The sequence below is a fragment of the Macrotis lagotis genome, chromosome 1 (assembly GCF_037893015.1).
Source record: "Macrotis lagotis isolate mMagLag1 chromosome 1, bilby.v1.9.chrom.fasta, whole genome shotgun sequence".
In the NCBI taxonomy this organism is placed as follows: Eukaryota; Metazoa; Chordata; class Mammalia; order Peramelemorphia; family Peramelidae; genus Macrotis; species Macrotis lagotis.
This window is the reverse complement of record NC_133658.1, coordinates 79,924,732-79,948,019: the sequence shown is the minus strand read 5'-3', so window position 1 is coordinate 79,948,019 and position 23,288 is coordinate 79,924,732. Positions and strand designations below refer to the sequence as shown.

General features: G+C 36.1%; 1 protein-coding gene across 1 annotated transcript in view; it reads left to right on the top strand.

Annotated features, from left to right (window-relative positions):
* Nucleotides 1–20,524, top strand: part of LOC141500363 (uncharacterized) — a 30,705-nt gene extending 10,181 nt beyond the window's left edge. Inside the window, exons 3-6 of the mRNA XM_074203493.1 lie at nt 2,614–2,705; nt 4,724–4,850; nt 5,207–5,302; nt 13,348–20,524. Of these exons, the coding sequence (XP_074059594.1) occupies nt 2,614–2,705; nt 4,724–4,850; nt 5,207–5,302; nt 13,348–14,576 (1,544 nt within the window). The 3' untranslated portion in view covers nt 14,577–20,524. The remainder of the gene's footprint in view (nt 1–2,613; nt 2,706–4,723; nt 4,851–5,206; nt 5,303–13,347) is intronic.
* The last annotated feature ends 2,764 nt before the right edge of the window (nt 20,525–23,288 follow it).

The following is a 23,288-nucleotide window of genomic DNA, read 5'->3' as shown; positions in this document are numbered from 1 at the left end:
CTTGGCCCTCTGGCTAAGGCCAAGGGGAAATTCTTGTAAAAAGTCACTTCTTGGCCTTATGGCTAAGGTCAAGGGGAAATTCTTGTAAAAAAGTCACTTCTTGGCCTTCTGGCTAAGGTCAAGGGGAAATTCTTTGAAAAAGTTACCTTCTGGCTAAGGTCAAGTGAAAATTTTTGTAAAAAGTGACTTCTTGGCCTTCTGGCTAAGGCCAAGGGGAAATTCTTGTAAAAAGTGACTTCTTGGCCTTCTGGCTAAGGCCAAGGGGAAATTCTTGTAAAAAGTGACTTCTTGGCCTTCTGGCTAAGGCCAAGGGGAAATTCTTGTAAAAAGTGACTTCTTGGCCTTATGGCTAAGGTCAAGTGGAAATTCTTTAAAAAAAGTTACCTTCTGGCTAAGGTCAAGTGAAAATTTTTGTAAAAAGTGACTTCTTGGCCTTCTGGCTAAGGTCAAGTGGAAATTCTTTGAAAAAGTTACTTCTTGGCCTTTTCATTAAGATCAAGTGAAAAATCTTTTTAAAAATTTACAGCTTGGGAGACAAGCAGAACCAGAGAAACATTGTACACCCTAACAGCAGCATGGGGGTGATGATCAACCCTGATGGACTTGCTCATCACTTCAGTGTAGCAACCAGGGACAATTTTGGACTGTCTGCAAAGGAGAATACCATCTGTATCCAGAGAAAGAACTATGGAGTTTGAACAAAGACCAAAGACTATTACCTTCAAATTAGAAAAAAAAATATTATATTATAATGTAATTTTACTATCTCATACACTTTATTTTTCTTCCTTAAGGATATGATTTCTTTGTCATCACATTCATCTGAGATCAGTTTATAACCTGGAACCAATGTAAAGACTAACAGACTGCCTTCTGTGGGGTGGGGGGAGGGAAGCAAGAATGGGGGAAAAATTATAAAGCTCAAAATAAAATCTTTCTTAAAAAAAGTTACTGCTTGGCCTTCTGGCTAAGATCAAGCAAAAAATACTCTTTTCCCTTGGTCCATTTGAAAGGAGGATACAAATTTCTTTTATTATTTTTGAATTTTATAATTTTCTCCCAATCTTGCTTCCCTCCCCACACCCTGCACAGAAGGCAGTCTGATAAGTCTTTACATTGTTTCCATGCTATATACATTAATCTAAATTGAATGTGTTGAGAGAGAAATCCAAGGATATGATTTTTTTTAAAAAGGAACATTTTCTAAAAAAAAACCCTTTTGTACAAAATAACTAAAATGGGTACATTTTCAACATGAAGATTTTGAATTAAAGCCTTGCTTGAGAGAGTTGGCAGCCTCAACTTTCAATATATACCTATCTATACTTGATTCTTTGCTTGAGGTACTCTACCTTGTTCTATCCTTTCTACTTTCTTTTTCTCTTCAGATACTCTGTGATCGTAGGGAGAGTCTGGGTTAGGAGATAAAATTAAATGTATTGTAAAATGTACTATTACTTAATTATGGGGGAAAAGTCCATATATATTTATAAAATCTCTTTAAATCCATATATATATATATATACATATATTCTACTTTTTTAATTTCTTGGATGTGGGTAGTTCCTTTTCTTGTAAATTCCTTATGAAGATGTAGGTTGGCAGCCCCCTTGTAAAACTTACAGTCTTAAAAAAGTTTCCTGGAATATTGAGATGTACCAGTTCTACTTTTTGAAGAGTCCATGGAGCAGAATCCATTCTTTTTGTTTTTTTAACTCATGATTAGGAACATTCCAATCAACTTTTTAAACTCTTATTTCCTAAATCTTACTATCTCTATTTCTATAATGAAAACCTGAGACTCAGGTCAAATGAATTGTTCAACCTTCCATAGTTATTTGGCAACAGAATTAAAACCAGAAGTAGAAAGAGTGCTTGATTCAGAGTGAGAGGACATGGGTTCAAAAGACCAAGCTGTTCTATTTACTAGCTTTGAGTCTTTGAACAAGTTGTTTTTACTCAACTGTAAAGTGAAAGAATTGGACTTCATGATCTCTAAGGTACTCATTAATTATAATTGTATGTCTTTCATCCTGTGACTCTAGTATTTTAGTTTTTCCATATTGTTCCTTTGATAGTTCAATTATTTTACATTTGATAGAATGTAAGCTCTAGGAGAAGAAGAACTGTTTGAATATTTTGTCTTCGGATCCTCATACCTAGGACAGTGCCAGGGACATATAGGTACTCCATAAATACCTGTTGATTCCTTGATTGATTTGATATAGGAGCTCCTAGTTCTTAAAAGAACTCAACAAATAGATTCCTCATACATTTTCTGAACCTGGTAGAGGAATTAGATTCATTTTGCTATTAAATGAGATAGGCATAGAGAGGTTGGGTTACATATTCAATATCACATAGTATATGGTGAAGTCAAGTTATATATGCTTTTACTCTGTAGATTAGATAGCTTTATTTGCCCCAGAACATGCTAGGTATACATAAATAATATCAGCTTTCTCTAATTGTAGACATGGATGGGTCTAAGGTTCTATTTGACTTACTTCTAAGGAGTATGGGGGTAACATTGAAATAGAATATGATAATTTTTAGATTAAATGAAATATGAGATGGAATGGTTTTTCCTCATGGTTCTCTTTTCTTTGCCAGATCTCCCTATTCAAGATTTTGTCTCTCTTCAAGAGAAGCCAACAGAGGAACTTGGAAGATTGATATCTGACCTTTCAAGAGCCAAAGTTAAGGTAAGTTGAGGGTTTCTTTTCCTTATCCTAGAATTTTTGGGCTTCCAGAAGGTAAAGATACTTTCTTCCCTTGTCCTTGCAAAATCCTATCCAGGAAAATGAATTTAAATTTTGTTCCTCCAGGAATCTAGAATATTCTTGTGCAATAGAGAATTTTCCCAGTTTATCTAGTATCTTCTTTTACTCTCTTTTTTCTGTCCATTATCTCTTGTTGTATTCAAGACATTATGCAAGCCTGCTATGTGTATAGTAGCATGCTAAAGCCAGTGATTGAAAGAAGTCTTTGCCTAAAGGAAATTGTAGTTTTCTTTTTTTTTTGAGTTTGTTAGGTTGAATGGCGTCTTGAACTGCTTCTTGACTTTAATTGTGTGGAAAATTTTGTAATTGTGCTTATATAGTTCCTAGGTTTGTCCTGGTAGATAGACTCTTAAATGTTTTATATTATCTACACTTATTCTAATTGGAATTTCTCTTTTTTATCCCTTGCTGTACCTTCTACTATTTCTTCTGGCCATCATGTGAGTGCTTGTCTTATATGAGTTGTCCATAAAATAGTCTTTTAGGCAAGCATATGTTTGCCATTGAAACAATGTGGCCAGCCGATTGGCGTCATGCTCTCTTCAGTAGAGTTTGTATGCTTGCCAGTTTAGTTTGAGAAAGGATCTTATCTGGATCCTTATCCTGCCAGGTAATCTTCAGAAGTTTCCTAAGATAATTCAAATAGAAGTGATTCAGTTTCCTCTCATGTTGCTAGTATCCTTTCCAAAGGTTTCATAGGCGTAAACAGTGAAGTTAGTACAATGGTTTTGTAAAACTTCAGCTTGGTAATCAGTCTGATACCTCTTCTCTCCTACACCTTTCTTTGGTACCTCCCAAATACTGAACTAGTTCTGGCAATGCGTGTGTCAACCTCATTATTAATGTGTACACCTATGGAAAGTATAATACCAAGATAAGTGAACTTATCCACAGTATTCAAAACTTCTCCATTTACTGTAACTGATGGGTCCATGTATGAATGGTGTAGTCCTAGAGAGGTGGACTCAACACTTCCATAGTGTTTTCAGCAGTCATCAGTCATTGCTAAAACCTTTGACTGTTTACCCCAGATTGAAGTCAATCCCTCTCTAGCCAAATTTCCAACTGAAGAAGAGGTTTTGAATGCCATTAGACTCCTTTCTTGTGGCAAAGAATATGGGGCTCATTTTATTCCACATTAGACTTACTAAGTGGAGTGGTCTATTACTGACATAAAAACTGATTGGGGGGCGGCTAGAGGGCATAGTGAATAGAGCACCAGCTCTAGAGTCAAGAGTACCTGAGTTCAAATCTGGCCTCAGACACTTAGTAAATACCCAACTGCATGGCCTTGGGCAAGCCACTTAACCCCAATGCCTCGCAAAAACCTTAAAAAAAAACTGATTGGAATTTTCCAAGTTAAATGACAAGAGGAGGTATTCCTTGAGGATGCCTCCATTGTCCAACTCTTTTTTTTTTAATCTTGTTACATTTATTATTTAAATTTATTTTAAATAGTAATTATTGTGTTATTCATTTTTCCTGGTTTTCCCTTTGGTTTATTTCATAATGGTCCAACTAGACTTCTAGTTAAAGCCTTATACTTAATTGTGTTGTAGCATTATAGTATATTAATATTAAACAATTTATTAACTATCCTATTGTCCAACTCTTTAAAAGGTAAAGGAAATAGATTTTTATGTGACAATCACAGGTTTCTGTTGGGGGAGTGGGGAAGAGTTTCTGTCTTTGTCAAGATTCTTGCTGGTGTCCTCCTTAATAGAACTGATCTTTCACCTGGAAGATGGTCATCTATCTATGAGGCATCCCATTCCTCTTTTTGACACTTCTAATTATTAAAGTTTTTCCTGACATCAAGCTGAAGTGGGCCCTTTTACAACTTTTACCTACTTCTTCTGGTTCTGTCCTCTGGGATCTCCTCAATTCTCTTCAAGACTATTTTGGGAGATGGTTGAATAGAAAAGTCTTTGATATTTCAGGAGTCATTGACTTTCAAGGATGTTGCTGTGAACTTTACCCGGGAGGAGTGGAGACACCTGGATCTTGGTCAGAGGGACCTACACAGGGAAGTTATGCTGGAGAACTATAGGAATCTGGTCTCATTGGGTAAGATATTGATTTAATATTCAGAAACTATGCATGAAACACATTTATATCTGTACTTGTTAAAATATGTGAAACTTCTAAAATGCTTACTGATTTTAGATTTGAATTAAAGTAATTCAAAGTTCTCTTTTTGACAAAGAAATAGAATGTCTCTTCTGTCAGATTGTGACATTGTTTTTGTTTAACAAATGCAAGGCCTTTGTTTGAAATTAAAACAGGAAGCTATTTTGTGTCTGTGATGTTTTACTTCTTTTATTCTTTAGCACCCTTAAGAAGAAAGAAGAAACTGGAAATGAACTTGGGAATATTCATTGTTCCAAAATGAACATCCATTTTCTGTTTTTCTTTTTGAGCAGGGCATCGCATTTCCAAACCAAATATGATTTCCCAGTTAGAAAAAGGAAAAGAGCCATGGATGATAGAGAGTGGAACCTCAAGATGTATTTGTTCAAGTAAGTGGAAAACAAAAGCCAAAAAAACAAAACCAGTCAAGTGGGAGGTAGGATAGGTGAATCATAAGGGTATAATATCTGAAATGTTGATTGAGTTGTTTTTAAAGCCTTTCTTAGGCCTGTGGAAATGACTGGTACCATTTACCATATTCCACCAAAGCCCTGGATTTTACCTCAAAGTATCATAGAAACTTAGAGTTGGAAGTCATCTTAAAAGTCATCTTTAATTGCCCACCCAAAGCAAGAATCTCTTCTGAAATATCCCTGACAAAGATATCACTCCTTTGCTGATTTCATTTTAATTTTTAGAGATTTCTTTACATTGTGCTGAAATCTTCTTTCCTATAATTTTTTACTCTAACATTTTTTGATGATAATTTATAGGGAGAATGATGAGTTTTCCCCATCTATTCTTCTTTGCTTTCCTCTGGTATTAGAAGAGATGTTGCTTATTTTCTTTAAACTGAACTTTTCTTATAGTTCCCATCCCTTCTTTCAGAGTCTCATCTCATTCTCTGTCATCTTCCATCTTTCTCTATTGACAGTTCTTCCTTTTCTTTCATTGCTTTCACTGCTGATCTCTTCAGTCTTATAACCTTTCCTTAGAGGCTTTTATTTCTATTTTCTTCTTAACCCCCACCATGCTAACTTCTTCCTCCACACTTTTCCCACACTAACTGGAACAGTTATTTTAAATATTTTCAATGATTTACTTCTTGCAGAAGTGATCACTTTTTCTGAATCTTCTTACCTTTTATTTGACGTGATGAACACTGGTTTGAAATATTACTATCTTTGTGCAGTAAGGTTCTGTCTTGTAGTTCGGTTAGAACCTTTTGACCCAGAGGTAACAAGAAATACTTGATCAATGAGAACCATACCCAATAATCACCCAACATTAACAGCTAGTAACTTTCTTGCAAGATATGTTTTGGGGTTTAGGGATTTGCAGCTATTAATTGAGAGGTGCATGGCATTATAATTTCAAGTCAAAAAGGAGCAAAGGTCCTAATATTATAGAACTCAGCTGAAACTCTTGCTTTCTTTAGCTTTTGACAAAGCATATTATTTTAATCAGTCTTATTTTGGCAGGGTCTGTCACTGGTAATGTCATTGTTGTGCTCCTCCCTTTCACCCTCTCTCAACTCTTCCCAGCATGCTGGAAAGGTTATTTTGCAGAGTACAGACTGTGTTTGATTCTGTAGCTGAGATGCTTGTGCAGAACTTTGGACCTGGAGGAGCCCCACCACAGCAGTGTCTTGGATCCTTTCCTCAGTTGACCCTTTGTGAGTTTTTGTGTCTACCTTTGGTCAGAAGTTTTGCTTCTCAGGAGATATGTTGTATCCTTTTCCTGGGACATATGGGGACCCCTTGGGTGGAGGTCATGCTAATTTGTCTCTTTCTTTGGGGGGTTGGAAGAAGTCAGGGAACTGTTCAGATTGGGATGGGCAACGAGTACTAATTAAGCTAGGTTAATTTTATTGACATATTAGAATATATCTATGAGTCTGGTAAAAAAGAAAGTCCCTCCTCCTGTATTGCTGTACTATCTTATTACCTCTGTCTCTTTCCTTTTAACTTTCTTCTTTTATTTTTTCAGACTTCTAATTTCAAGTAGGCTTTATCGCTAGCCCTCTGTTTATTTATCTCTGAGGAGAATAGGACACCTTCAATTGTTCCTTGTTCCTGATAACTCAAAGATATATTTCCTTTCTTGGGTATCTTAACTATATTTCAGGCTTATCTTTTCAATTAATTATAAGAATTTTTTATTTGGTTTCCTATTGTCTCTTGAAACCCAACATGTGAAAAATTGAACTTGCATTTATATCCTAGTACCATTCTCAAATTGTATATTTCTGACTAAGGAAACCAATAAACAAGTCTCAAAACAGGATTAATTTTGAATACTTCCTATCTTTTGTCCCCTTTGTTCAAAATATTACAAGTTCTACTATTTTTTTCTTTTGAAATATTCCCCAAGAGTTTCCCTTAGTGTCCATTTAGCCACCAACCTTGTAGTCATGTCTGCATCACTTCATAACTGACTTATTGAAATTCTTATTTGACCTTCCCAACAATTCCCTTTTGTTCTGCTGACAGACCTAAATGAATCCCAAGCTAGCACAATTAATGTAACTATTTATTTGTAGCCTTCTAAAGATTACACAGAAAACAAGAACAGAAGTACCATCTCTGTGCCCCTAGACTGATTAGGAATCTCTGAACTTCAAGTACAGAGTCTTCTGAGATAATAATTTTTTAGAATTGAGGAAATAGAGGGCACAATGGATGTTGGAGAGTATCTTTACTTTGTTACTTAATCCAAAAATTTATTATGCCTTCCTGTTGAAGTGGCAGCTTAGCATAGTGGCTAAGACTCTATATTTGATATCAGGAAAATTTTTGTTCAAATCTTTCCTTAGGCATTTACTAGCTATATGAATCTGGGCAAATCATTCTATATACCTCAATTTTCTCATCTTAAAATTTGGACTTTGAACTCTGACTTGTAAGGTTTCTTCCAGCTCTAAATTTTGGAACCTATTGTCAGTTTTCACATTTAAATTTTATTTTGCTGAATTGTTCTCCAAACAACCTCCATTCCTGTATTATCTTCTCTAGAAGCCATGTGCCTCTATAGTGGCTTTGAATGCCAAGCCTAAGAAGAACCTATGAAATATACTCTTCTGGAAATGTTGTCTTCCTCTCTGCCTATCCAAATTCTTCCCATCCCTTAATGCCTATCTAAATTCTGTCTCCTCCATGAAACCTGCTTGACTCTTTTGTTTTTGGAACTTTAAAAGTATTCATAGATCATATGATGTAATAAGAGGTTCTTAATGACTTTATCCTGAACTTCAATTCTTTGACAGACCCATGATGACAGGAAAACTTCCTGTATACACTCTCTGGAAATTGAAACTCATTCATGCCTTTTCACTTTTTTGTGATTCTTACCCATAACTTTCTACAAATTCATTTCAATCTCATATCTATTAACTTAAGTGACAGTGCTGGGGTATACCAACAAAAATGAAACAATCTCTGCCCTCAAGGATACTTGTATTCTATCATGGGGAAAAGGTTCAGTATGTATGCATATAAAGTTCTGGAAAATTGAGGAGAGAGAGAGAGTATGAATTACTTTGGGGAATTAAGGAAGTTTTATAGAGGAAGTAACACTTGAGGTGAACCTTGAAGAAAGGATTTTGAGAGAGATGAAGAGGGAGGGTAATGAAGATGGCTTGGGAAAATGAAAAGAGGTGGGAGATGGGCTCTCGAGTTCAGAGAGTGGCTAGATGTACAGACAGGTAGGAATATAGAATTTATGTTATGAATGTTATGAAATCAGGCTAAACTATTTAGACAGGAGTGCTTAGTATTTCATGGGTTCTTATGCTTGGCACATCGTGGATACTTGATAAATGCCTGGTGACTGACTGACTGAATCTGGCAGGATGGTAGGGAGGAGCCAGCTGGCAGAGATCCTTGAGTGCGCGGCTCAGGAGTCTCTATTTTATCACCCAGAAGGTGGGGAGGAGCCGGTGCCTATTTTTTTACGCATAGAAGTGATATGGTCACCCTTGTGCCTGAGGTGAAGGCAGAAGCCTAGAATCTTTAAGAGGCTTTAGTAGTTCAGGTAAGAGGTGAGGAGGGCCTGAACTAGGGCAGTCTAAGTGTATAAGTGAAGAGATGCTGTGTAGGTAGAATTGATGAATCTTAGCAACTGATTAAAATGGGAATGAGGAGAGGGAAGAGCCACAGCTGCGATAATGAATCTGAATGATTTGGATAATACTGAACTTCTCAGTAGAAACCAGGAAAATTAAAATAGAAGGTTGTTCTGGACTAGTTGGATTTGTGATCCCCAGGGGACATTTTGGAGGAGTTGTTAAGTTGGCAGTAGATAACATAACTGAAGTTCAATGTAGAGCTAAATAGATTAGGATAACTTACAATTAGGATCATTTCCCATTGAAACTGAAATTTTCAGGGGAGTTTGTAGAGAGGAAAAAATAGAGGAACTGGGACAGAGGCCTGAAGAATGTCTATACTAAGGTTTTATGATGATTGAGGAAAGGAGTGGGAGACCTGTAGGAATTGAACTAGGAAAGAGAGTTTCATAAAAGTGAAAGAAACAGAATGCTTAGCAGAATGAGAAATTTCAGAGAGGTCAAATTAATTGCATTTATGAATCTACCCTTAATGCTAGAGACCCCCTAGATATTTTATTATTTCAGTTTTCATTGTAACAACTAAGATTTTCTCTCTGGCATCCTTGCTGACACTAAATGACTGACCATCTCCTTTTCCTAGTCATAGAAATGATATTTATATGGCATCTTTTATACAATATATCCTATAATCTCCTTTGTTCTTTAGTTTTTTATGTATATTAGTCTTTAACAAATATTCATTTTCAGGGCACCTAGGTAGCACAATGGATAGCGCACCAGCCCTGGAGTCAAGAGTACCTGAGTTCAAATCTGACCTCAGACACTTAATAATTACCTAGTTGTGTGACCTTGGACAAGCCACTTAACTCCATTTGCCTTGCAAAAAACAAAACCAAAGAAAGAAAGAAAGAAACAAATATTCATTTTCTTCAAAGAACTAAGAATCTAGTTGGAAATTAAAGACCAATACTCAAAAATTTTAAATGTTGCATTTTAAAACATAAAAGTATTTAGGTAACTGCAAGAAATTATTATATAATTGGTTGACAAAATGGTTGATGTAATCAGTCAGCAAGCGTTAATTATATCCTTTGATCCAAGTGCTGTATATGATGTTGAAGGGGATACAAAGTTAGACAAAACAGTCCTGATTTCAAGGAACCTGTCTAGTAGGGGAGTAAACCTGTACCTAAGGCTTGTTTTTATAGGTATGTAAAAATCCATGAAGAGTGGAGGGAAACCAACTTAGCAGTGGCAGGAGGGACTAGAAGAGATTCCAGGAGGAGGTGACAGTTGAGCTTAGAAGCCAGGGATCCTAAGAGACAGATGACAGAAGGGAGAACCATTGCAGAGGCTTAGAGATGGAACTAGAGTATCTGATGGGCCAGGATTCCTAGGTAGAGGATTGTGTAGATGGGACTGCCATGTACAAAGCCTGGAAAGATCATAAAGCTCCAGGTGACGGGCATGGCACTTCATCTTTGACTTTATAGAAGTATGAGGGACTGCAGTGGAAGTAAATGGCATTTGTGGCATGCTTAGAAGGATGCACTAGACTGAGCAGATGGAGTGAGATGCAGCTGGATGTAGCTGGATATAAGGAGACCAGTGATTGCAGCCGAGCAGGTCACAGGAATCAAGGAGGTGCCTGAGAGACTCCTCCAGAAGACAAGAAGGGTGAAGAGTTAGTGACTGATGGGATGTATGGACAGAGGGAGGGTGAAGAGGACACACAGGGAGAATGGTAATGCCCTTGCCCATAACTGGAGAATTCAGAAGAGGGCTTTGAGGAAAAGATCAATTTATTTTTGGTGTGTTAAGTTTAAGATCCTCATGGGATGTCTACTGAAAACACCAGTGATGCAGAATTGAAACTCAGGAGACAGACTCGGGTGGAGGCAGATCTAGGAGTCTTCATAAAGGTCAGTTCAGGAATTTTGAACACCTTTTGTGTTCAAAACTTTGTGCTACATCCTGTGGGCAGTATATATATTTGTCGACCCTACAGCCTCTTATGAGTAATCAGATGGGAACAGAATCAACCATCATGCAAAGGTAATATTAAAAGAAAAGGGAGATCTAGGGACTAAAAATGGCATTGAGGTTTTTTTTTGATTTGTAGAAGATAAGCTGAATACCACAGGGTGTTTAGAATTTGAATTATTGAAGAGGAAAGGAAGAGCATGTTTCTAGTAGGGAGTCTAGAGTGACCATGTATAGGATCATTAAGATATTGACTTGACAGGGGGGTGGCTAGGTGGTGCAGTGGATAGAACACTGGCCCTGGAGTTAGGAGTACCTGAGTTCAAATCCGACCTCAGACACTTAATAATTACCTAGCTGTGTGGCCTTGGGCAAGCCACTTAACCCCATTGCCTTGCAAAAAACTCAAAAAAAAAAAAAAGAAAAAAGATATTGACTTGACCTAGAGTACTTGTGAAAAAATGGAATAGAAATTTCAGTAAGGATTAGCAGCTTTGTTTTGTGTTGTCCAAAGGTTGAGGACTGAGGACATCAAATTTTATCCATTAAAACTTTTCCAAAGAGACATGGCATTATGATGTAATAGAGAGAATGTTGGAGTGGGAATCAGGAGAGACCTGGGCTGAAATTCTCCTCTGATACAAGTTGTATGACCAGTTTCTTCATCTGTGAAATGGGGTTATTAATCTCCCAGGGTTAGTTTGAGGATCAACTGAAAAAAAGGAATATTCAGTGCTTTGCAAACCTATATAAATATGACAATATAAATGTGAATTATTGATGTTGGATTATTTTTGTCAGGCATCACAGTTGGTCATTGGCAATGTTGGTCAAATGGAGGCACACTAGTAAAGACATCTAGGATCAGCAAACCAGGCTTGGTCAGACATTGACCAAACATTTGGAAATAAAATTAAAATAGAGATTAAGAATTTTAGTGCTAATGGTTAGTCAACATATCTCTTAGTGGTTAGAGAAGGTGAGAATCCTCTTCCAGTAAGTATAAGAAAATAAGAATAAAATACTATTCACTAAAATACAAAAATGAACCTGATTCTGGGGCAAGTATGGTTCGTATATTGGCTCCTTTGTACTTCTTGATAGATATAAATAACTCTGGTCCAGGAAATTACAGCACTAGATGGGCTATAATTATGTTTGGTTGAGCATTTATTTACATACCTGCCGTATGTCAAACAGTGTCCTAAGTGCTGGAAATAAAACTTCCAAAGAGAAAGTTCTTGCTCACCTGATGGTCATTTTCTGTTAGGTTTGGTACAGGGAAATGGAGTTATGGGAGTGTTCTTAACAATGTGAAATTGGTTGTTATGAAGGATTACTTTGGTAATGATGGTGTGTAGGTTCATTTGTAGGGGGAAGTGATTAGTGACAGAAGGATTAATTAAAATACTTTTATAATTTAACTCACCAAATAATAAGATTTTAATAATTAGGAACTTACATTTGTATAGCACTTCAAGATTTGCAGAGCATTTTCCTCATCATAACCAAGCGAGGTGCTTCAAAACTTATTACTTTCATTTTGCAGATGAGGAAACTAAGACTGATTAGTAACTGTCCAAGGCAGAATATTTATTGAATGTAAGGGACTGTGCTCGACTCTGCTATAAAATAGCTTATTTATGTTAGTGTTTTATAATTTACAAAATAATTTTTCTTAGATCAGAGTTTTATAACCTTCTCTGTGTCCCTTGGGCAGTCTGGTAAAGTTTTTGGATTCTTTCTCAGATTGATGTTTTTAAATATATAAAATTTATACTATTACAAAGGAAACTAATTATATTGAAATGTAATTAAGAAATTTTTTAAAACGTTCACAGACCACATGTTAAGAACTGCTTTACATAATCTTATTTAATACTTACAAAAACCTGTGAAGTACAATCTGTAGCTAGATAGTACAGTAATTATAGATGAGAAAATTTATGTTCCCAGAGATGCAGTTACCTTCTTAGGGTTATATAGCTGGCTGCTGAGTTTTCTGACTTCAAAGTAGGTGTTCCTGGCACTGTATCAAATTGAGATGATGAAGGATTGATAATCTCATGCCATACTACCACTTTTAATGATGCTTTTCCTCCTGATAGTTGCTACTAGTTACATCCCCTGTGCTTAAAGATGGTCTCTCATCATATCAACTAGTCTGTTTTGGTGGATTCTTTCATATTGTATCAGTCTTACCTATATTCACTTCTCTCTCTCTCTCTCTCTCTCTCTCTCTCTCTCTCTCTCTCTTTATTGCTACTCCTTTCCCTTTCCCCCAAATTTTTAAAAACATTTTACAGAGTGGAAAAACAAAATATGCCTTGTACTTATTATCAGTTTTATTTTCCCATTCTCATTGTATTTCATTTCTTTTAGACAGGGAAACTAGGCCTGAAGCCAAAGATGTAACTCCAAAGGAAGGTATTTCCAAAGAGAACTCACAAGAGAAAGGAATCACTTTGAGTGGTCTCTCTTCTTCCAAATTAGGAAAAACCTGGGAATGTGATAGCCAGTCAAATTGTCAACTGGGAATCCAGGAAAGGCAAGTGAAACAAATGGAAGTTATCCAGAAGAAAAACCTCACTGAAAAGAGACCCCCTAAATCTAATAAATGTCGAGTAAGCTATAGTCTGAACTCTGCCACTGCTTCTCAGGTAGTTTCTGTAGGAGAGAATTGTCATAAATGTGACATGTGTAGAAAGAGCTTCAAAGAGAATTCCAGCCTAATTAAACATAAGAGAATTTGTTCAGGGAAGAAACGCTTTGAATGTAATGAATGTGATAAAGCTTTTAGCCAGCGTGCACACCTTATTCAACATCAGAGAATTCATACTGGAGAGAGGCCCTATGAATGTAACGAATGTGGTAAAGCTTTTAGACGGACTATAGACCTTACTCAACATCAGAGAATTCACACTGGGGAAAAGCCCTATGAATGTAATCAGTGTGAGAGAGCTTTCAGCCAGCGTGCACACCTTATTCAACATCAGAGAATCCATACTGGAGAGAGACCCTATGAATGCAGTGAATGTTCAAAAGCCTTTAGCTGGAGTACACACCTTACTGAACATCAGAAAATTCATACTGGAGAGAAGCCCTATGAATGTAATGAATGTGGGAAAGCATTCCGAAAAAGTACAGATCTTAATCGGCATCAAAGAATTCATACTGGAGAAAAACCCTATGAATGCAGTGAATGTGAGAAAGCATTCAGTCAGCGTGCACATCTTACTCAACATCAGAGGATTCATACTGGTGAAAAGCCTTATGAATGCAATGAATGTGGGAAAACCTTCAGATGGAGTACACATCTTACTCAACATCAGCGAATTCATACTGGAGAGAAACCATATGAATGCAATGAATGTGGGAAAACTTTCCGTCGGAGTACTGAACTTACTCAACATCAAAGAATCCATACTGGAGAGAAGCCATATAAATGTAATGAATGTGAGAAAGCCTTCAGCTGTAGGACACACCTTATTCACCATAAAAGCACTCATAGTGGAGAGAAACCCTATGAGTGCAATGAATGTGGTAAAACCTTCAATCGTAGCTCATCTCTTACACAACATCGAAGAATCCATACTGGAGAGGAACTCTAAATATACAGTAAATGTGGAAAAACTTCTTAGGAGAGATGATTTGTCACCTCAGAAAATTAACATTTCATGAATGTTAGAGTATGGGCATCTGATATTCATATGCTTTTAAGAATAAGAAATAACATGAACAGCAATAGTCATTCCAGTATAAAAAAGAAAATTACAAGCAAGAGCATTAAAAAGTACATCAATTTCAGGTCAAAAGTTCCCTGGCTTTCTTGACACTTTAGCTCATGATTTCATTTTGTCCCTACTCTTCCATCCCATTCCCCACCCTCCACCCCCACTTGCCTGTAATTATGTTTAACATTGCCTGAATCCCTGATTTCAACTTTTGTTGTCTCTGTGTGTTGTGACTCTTCTGCTCCCCCAATTTTATTCTCTGACTGATTATTTAACTTTTGCTTAATTGTAATTTATCCTGGTTTTAGTGCCTAACTCTTTCTTCCATTCATTGAACAGCATTTTTTTTAACTGATAACAAGCCTGGCTGTTAAGCCATGCCTTGTTGGAGTTGGCTAACTGAATACAAGAGACAACATTTAAGAAAATATTGGATGTGGGAAAACTTTGAGCCATCATACTTTACTCTATAATGAGAAAAATCTATTCCAGAGAGAAATATAGGCATACTAAATATATGAAAGGACTTCAGAATCAGATAAATGTTATTATATTCATATTGGAGAGAATTGCTGTGAAGATAATGAATTTTTGGAATCCTGCTAGAATACACACCTTAAGCAACATCAGTTGATTTATACTGGTGAGAAATCATGTGTATACAATGAATAATAGTCTTCAGTTGTAGTTTAGCCTTCATCTCACATTGGAGCTTTCATAGTGGAAGTAACTATGTTAGGTAACTATTGAATGAAGTTCAGTAAAGTTATGAATGAAGGGAAATCTTTCAGACTCATCTCTTAGTTCAGTCACCTGCAGTTGAGATTTCAGTTTTTTACCCATCAACTGATTTTATTTGGTACATTCGAAAGTAGGGACTCAATACTATTATGTTATCTTCCATTAAATAACCAACCTAGGTAAGTTCCCAGAGACTTTTACCAGAAATTTGACTATCAGGAGAAAAATTAATTTTGTCACAAAACTCATGAAGACTAAGTGTTAGAAGGATTGCAGACTACATTATTGGAATTATAGATCTTTGAAATTTTGATGTATTTGAAAGACAAAAGTATTTTTTTCCCTTTTAAAAAAATTTCTTCCTGAAATACAACTTGACTGCTACCAGCTAGCAAAAGAATTTTGCAAATCTGTGTGCTGGTGTATTTACTGAGAGCAACCATTTAAATTCAAGATTTTTGAAACAAAGAAAACTGACTAAAAGGAACTTTTTGGAGCAAAGGAACTGAAAAGTCTGTTCTTACATTTCTGGCAGTTTCCCTTACTAGAAAATTGAAATGATTTTAGTATTATTACATGGAAGCAAGTTATACTGTAGGTTGGGAATCAAGATTCCTGACCAGGTGATTGTTGTCCAAAGTTTTTTATAGAAATTATTACAAATGCTATATTTAATCAATTATAAATGCTATAGATGCATGATAGCAAGTTTTTAAAGTGTATATGAGTTGTTAAATAGGGTAACTCAGTAATATATTGTTTACAGTCATATTTGATATAAAATTTTTTTCAGACCTTTGATTTCATTAATGTAGAGAACTCATGTGGAATCTAACCTTAATAATATCGATCATTACTTGTTTTGAACTTGTAGTTGTAGAGAGGTACCTGAGAAGTTGAGAGATTAAGTGACTTATCCACGGTCAACTAGCTAGTGTTTCTGAGACAGATCTTGAATTTAAGTTGTCCAGACTTTAAGACCAGCCATTCTGCCTCCTACTACTAATTGTTTCTCTGGCTTCTTTATTATACCTATCTTATTTTACCTGACAATAAGTCAGAAGATGAAGGAACACTTTCTCTAGGGTCATGAAATTCAGAAAAACTTTTTGGGATATTTTCCTAGGACTTTTAAAAGGCTTTTGGGAAGCTCAAGAGAATTTTGATGATTTTTTTGAGAAACTGATTCAGAAACATTTTTCTCTCCTTTTTATTCACTATAATTTTTCTTTTAACAAGGATAAGGATTTAAGTGAAAGCATGATATAATGAAAAGAGTTTGCATCACTGGTAGGGAAATCTGAATTAAACTCATTCCTCTAACAGTTGCGGACTATGTATCCCTGGACATATTACTAAGCCTCTCAGTTCCCTAGGTAACTTTCTAAGACTATAAGATGCAGAGCTGATTGGTACCCTTCATTGGTAGAAGAAATTTCTCCTTGGGAGTACCTTTCATTGATGAAATCACAGGTCCCTTCCCATTCCTGGCATTTTAATTTGAGGTACTTTTAGTTTGAGGACTTTGAGGTATCATCTCATTACCAGTTAACTTTAATCTTTCCTTTTTATATTTCACCAATGGAATAAGTGGAGAAGCGTGATTGAAGGCAACTCATAAACAGAACAACTAATAGAAAATAATGCTTATTATGTTTGTATATGAACCCTATAGAAATTGCTTTTTTCCTTCCCAACCCTTTTTGTTGTATATGTGGTATATTGGAGTGAGTTTAATGCTTCTGAAATAGTTTGGTTCATTCCTCCTATGTTAATGCCTTTCCTTTTAATTGATTTTGAGTATAGATTGTTCTCTTTATATTGTTGTTATACCCGTTCTGGTTTGTTTACTGACTTTCATTTGTTGGAGTGTTTTTATTCCTTTTGGACCTGCGATAACCCTTTTTTAGTTTATCATCTCACTTCCAAATCCTCTTTAAGGGAATGGAAAGAACATGCTGCTAATCATAGGGCTATCAGCAGATACATAGAAATGAATGAAACCTATCTCCACACTTCATGCACAGATGATTGAATTTGATTAGAAAATGGCAGCTTTGTAAGGGACTGTGATAAAACTGAAGGAAGATATTCAGTTGTGGGAGCTGTTGGAACAGTTCTCTCAACACTAGGTTTCTTAGATAAATTTTCAGATATATTTCTGGGTTTCTGACTTTGATGAATTTATATCTGAACACCAACTTGTGGGATTTCTTCATGGATCATCCAAGGATAGGATTTCTGTTATTTAGGTTATTCACTTATATGGACTGTTAAATGGTATCATTGATGGTACCAGCCAGCTGTCTGGTAGCACACCTTTATTGTTTTACGGCAGAAGTTTTATATAAAAAATTATTTTGAGACTTAACTGACACTTAAAAATTTTTCATAAATGCTTGAGGGGTTGAATTATAGATAGATTAGGTGATCACTTACAGCTTTGAGTATAACAAAGATACTACTATGGACCAAATTAGGGAAGGCTTATTGATGAACTCATTTCAGACAAACTTGTCCTCATCAGAGAGCCACAATTCCCCAAGCCTGCTCATAGAATATTTTACGCAAAGCCCTATGTCATTTCTTGTGCCCAAGGTATAAGAATTTCCTCTGCTAATGCTGAATTTGGAAATGCAGATAGATAAAGCCCTGGCCCAATTGAGTTGTGTGAAGTAGGAAAATAAAACTAGAAGGGAGTTGATTCTTATTCTATTGGATACTGGGGCACATTTACCCTGTCTTCTTATTCTAGGGCCCCAAAATTAGGAGCAGGAGGTCAGAGGAAGAGTTTTTTTAAGCATTTCACTCAAACCTCTTATCATTGGGTGTGCTTAGTCAATCACATGTTTGTCAGTCAAGCAGATAATTCCTAAATACTGGGTTATCCTACTATATTAGCTCCAGATGCTAATTCAAGATCTTCAGGCAAATGCAGGAACCTTAGGCAGATCAGTGACAGGCAATTCTGAGCCAATCCTAAAGTAAACTTAAAACAGGACCAAAGAGGAATAGGACTTTCTAGTTTTCTTAGTGCCTGACACTTAAATGCTTGGTGATTGACTGGCCTTATAAAAGTGCAATGGGAGATAAGAAGTGCTGATCCTAAGCCAAGTGAGCTCTCTCCAGTGTCTGATGGTGCTCACATTCTTCTGTCTATAATTGTCATATTTTTGGAGGGAGAACTTGGCAGATTACTTTTAGCTTAGAATTCTTCAGCTAGTACGCTATAGTACCATCCCGTTGGCTACCCTACAACAACAGTGCTTCTTTGGTGGATTCTCATCCAGATCTCCAGAAATATATATTTATAGTCATAATCTGCCCATATATCAGCGATTCTAGAAATACAAATTGAAGAGTACCTATGCTTATGACCCAATTCCTATTTTTTTTGGAGTTTTTCACTAAACTTAAGAGATTTAGATAAACTTTTCACTTTAAGTCCTATATTTGAGAAATGAAAAATGGGAAATTTCAGTTTTCTAATGATTTCTACGACTTCTAAACAATTGCAATTTAAAACTGATCTTCAATCTGCTAGGGAAGGCCACACTTCTGAAACAACACTAACATGCCATATCTGGCCTGCACATAAGTAACAAGTCAAAGATCAAGACCATGACATTAGGTGATGCCATGACAAGCACATGAATTGGATTTGAGTGAGGGTTGCTGTGCTAAATCACCAGTCTCACTTCCTGTACAGAGTCATCTGTATCCAGTGCCTGAATCAGGGTGACTGGAGATGGCCCTGGATGTGGGGCAATCAGGGTTAAGTGACTTGCCCAAGGTCACACAGCTTGTAAGAGTCAGGTGTCTGAGGCTGGATTCCTGTCCTGATTCCAAGACCAGTACTCTATACTTGGTGAATTAAGGAGTTAGGAAAGGAGCTTAGAAGATGGATGCAGTTGGGCTATTGAACAACAGAAAGAATATGGAACAATCTTAACATTGTAGGAAGCATTACTGGAAATTCACAATAGGAATTTCCAGATTTCCATTCAATCATGAAAAAAATCATTAAAAAAACAGGTGTGCTTCTCTTTTTTTTTTCCTTTTTAACATACATTGCTTAATTGAGTTAGTGGTAAGTGCTTCCAGTGTAGCCATCTTTCCCTCTCTATTCATCTTGCTTGGTCTCTGGTCACTTTTCTAACCATAAATAAATTCTCTGTCAAAGCACACTTATGTAATCTGGGGAAGAAGCTATTTATTATAGAAAGTCTCTTTGAATTGGTATTACCATGGGAAAAAATGTGATATTCTGGCATGGAGTCTAACTTGAAAACTGATAATTCTGTAAACTGAGCAAGATTGATGATCTCTATCTTTCAGAAAGAAAGTATGATATGATGTTAAGAACATTGACTCTGGAATCAGAGGACTAGCATCTTATACTTTGCTTACTCAAGTCACTTGAAATTCCTAGGTGTCAGTTTTCCTATCTATATAAAGAAGGGGTTAAACTAGCTGACTTCTGGTCCCTTCCAGCTCTCAGCCTATGATTCCTTATGCTTATAAATTCATTATGACTCCAGTTGGAGTGTAGAGTTAAGTGTGTAGGTTAAGACAATTTTTTGATTATACTGTGTTTCAGGATATGGTCTAGTCTGACTAGATCATTCTGATTTACCAGCCCAAAGGCCACTTGGGTCCCTGAATAATGACCATTACTAATAATTCCTGATAGCAATTAAATCCACTTACATCCTATCCCTATGCTGAACCTGAGAGATTTACCCTATCTTCAAACTCTTCAGCTTCTGGCTTGCACTTCACCAAACTTCCCAAAGAGAACCATGTTTTCATTCACTTAAAACTGAAGGTAAGAGATAGAATTTAAGATCCAGGAGATCTTAGATTATAAAAAAGATCTCCAATGGAAAAAAGATCCCCAGCTCAAAGTTACTAAAGACCTGATCACACTATGAGATCTTCATCGTGAACAGGTTATACTTTATACCTAATTTTGATATCTATAAAATTCTCAAGGTGCAAATACTTGATCAACTATTGTTTATCATAGGCTAGGGAGAGTTAATTATGTTACAATAAACAATGTAATTATTGTTTTTTCACATTTGCAGGGCTAAATGTTCTACCTGCCCATGGCTGAACTTAATAATAATGATGATGATGATGATGATGATGATGATGTGAAATCTACTACTGCCTTTGTATATGACCTTGGGCAAGAACTAAAGTGAGAAACAAGATGGCCTACTGAAATTCTATGAATTCTAGAAACTTCTGTTGAGGACTAACACTCTAAGAGATAATTTTAGGAAACAAAAAATATTTGAAACCTTAAGAGCCATGAAGAAAATCAATTTCCTATTGACCAGCATTTATTTGACTATCATATATATATATATATATATATATATATATATATATATATATATATATATCTCCTGGTTTTTAACTTTTATATCCCCTACCTCAAACTTATATATCCCAAATAGAATTCCCAAGACAGTATGCCGATATCCATTTTAAATGAAGGAAGAGAATAGAGTACAAGATTCAGAAGTTCCTTAATTTGTAAGAAAATCTAACATTAATGACTCTGGGTAGACTGGAAGGGCTTCAAATTAGACTACTGATCATGGTAGTTCATGGAAGATATTCATGCCCCTCAATCAGTTGCTAGATTGTATTAACAATGCCTTGAAAAATTCCACTTATTTCCAAATAGTGGAGGAAAGAGATAAGGTCCTAGGACTGTGACCGACCCAGTGATATTTCTGATCAAAAAAGCAGAGCTATGTGTCATACCTTGAACCTGTCTGAGTATGCCCATATAACTTGATCCTTCCTCAGTAATTTACCTCCCTTGTGTGTCGTGGCTTTGTTCTCCCAAGCAACTTAATCCTCCTCCCTTATGCTAAGAGATTGCCTCCAGGGAAAAGATAAATACTCCACAGCAGGAATTAATAATTTGTGGGTTTAAAAAAGAAAATGAAAATGGGGTATCTGGATTTTGTATGTTCTTGCCAGACTTGTAATAGCTCAATATTGGTCTCTTCAATCTTCCTGAAGTAGAGCTTTCCCTACATTAAGACCATTTAAAAAAGAAAAAGAACAGTGCTTTCCCTTTTGTCTATATATCTGATCACTAAATAATACATGATATATAGCTTAGAATTTCTGTTGGGCAACATTTCTTAAAACTGACAAAACCTAAATAGAAGTAGCTTTCACTATACATCTGGGTCTATGATAAGTAACTAATTACAGATTTGGACTTGAACAGCAGGCTCCACTAATTGCAGCCCTGCATTAACCCAACACTGAGATAAACTCTCATTGCTTGTCACTCAAGTCATGTGGATCTCCTCTGCTTTTGATGACTCCTTTTGTATTGCTTGCTTTTCTTCAGTGATTTTACTGACTCCTAATCCTCTTAATCCACAAATCTCTTCCCAAGGTCAGTGTCAGAAACATTGGATAATCTGTCCTTAAGTAATTTTGGACCCCTTGAGGTTTTAGGGAACCCTAAGGAAAAACTGCTTAAAGCAATACATACTGTAGAATAGCACAGTGCAAAACAAACACAAGCTACTTCAGGAACTATATGTCTAAGTTATGGGTAGGACATATTATTCTTATCATAGCAGCATAAGCATATCCATGGAACACAAGAAAATAGACATGATAAACAATGAAAACAAGTAATATAATAGCAATAGACATGTAAAGTTGCTTGAGCATTTACCATGCAAATAGCAACACAATGAATAGATATAGCTATAGGGTATATATATATGTTTATATTACAATAAATTCATAATCCACAAATAGAATAACAATATAACTCATGGCATTCAATAATTAACATAAACACTAAACAATGATTACATATAAAATACAAAAGTAAAAACAAAAACCTACTCCACCCCCAAAAAAAACACTCACTGCTTTCCATCTAGTGGGAGGAGGACATGTAACTGTATATAAATAATATATATACAGTATTAATTAGTTATAGGCTTAGAGGGAAGATACTAAGATTAGGGAAGACTGGGAAAGCTTCCATTTCAAGTGGCACTTGAAGGAAGCCTGAGGAAGGGAGGAGAGAGAGAGAGAGAGAGAGAGAGAGAGCGAGAGCATTTCAAGTGAATAACCAATGAAAATGCCTGTTAATTGGGAAATGAATTGCTATGCCTAAGGAACAGTAAAAAGTCCATTGTCACTGTCTTAGATTAGAGAGAGAGTAAGGTGTAAGAGGACTAGAATGGAGGAAGTGGCAGGTAGTGAAGGGCATTAAACACCAAAGAAAATTTTATATTAGTCCTGGGATAATCCAGTACCAGAGAGGCACTGGTGTTTGGAGAATGGGAGCTCAATGTGTGTGTGAAATATTCAGGTGTGTGTTTTAGGAAGATCAATTTGATAGCTGAGTAGAGGATGGATTAGAGTTGGGGAGAGACCTGAGACTGATAGTAGGCTATTGCAATATTTCAGGTATGAAATGATAAGAGTGAAGCATTTGTTGAGTGCTTACTATCTGCAAAGCACAAGGTTAAGTTCTGATGATATAAATAGAAAATTAAAAGAATTCTTCCTCTCAAAGAGATTAAGATAAGAAACAATCTTGCACAACTAATCTGTTTAATTATAACTAATAACTATTAAAAACTTTGCTTGGGGATGAACAGGTCATAAGATCAAATCTGATCTTTCAACAGGTTCTCATAGTATCTGGCAGGTCCTCATGTCTTTTGGTCCCCTTTCAGATTGCATTTTGTAGATGACTGCAATGGCTTCCTCCTCCCTCCCACTTGGGTTCTCTTGTTCTTCCTACTTAACTGTCTTCCCATTTCTCCTACCCAAAAGTCCCTT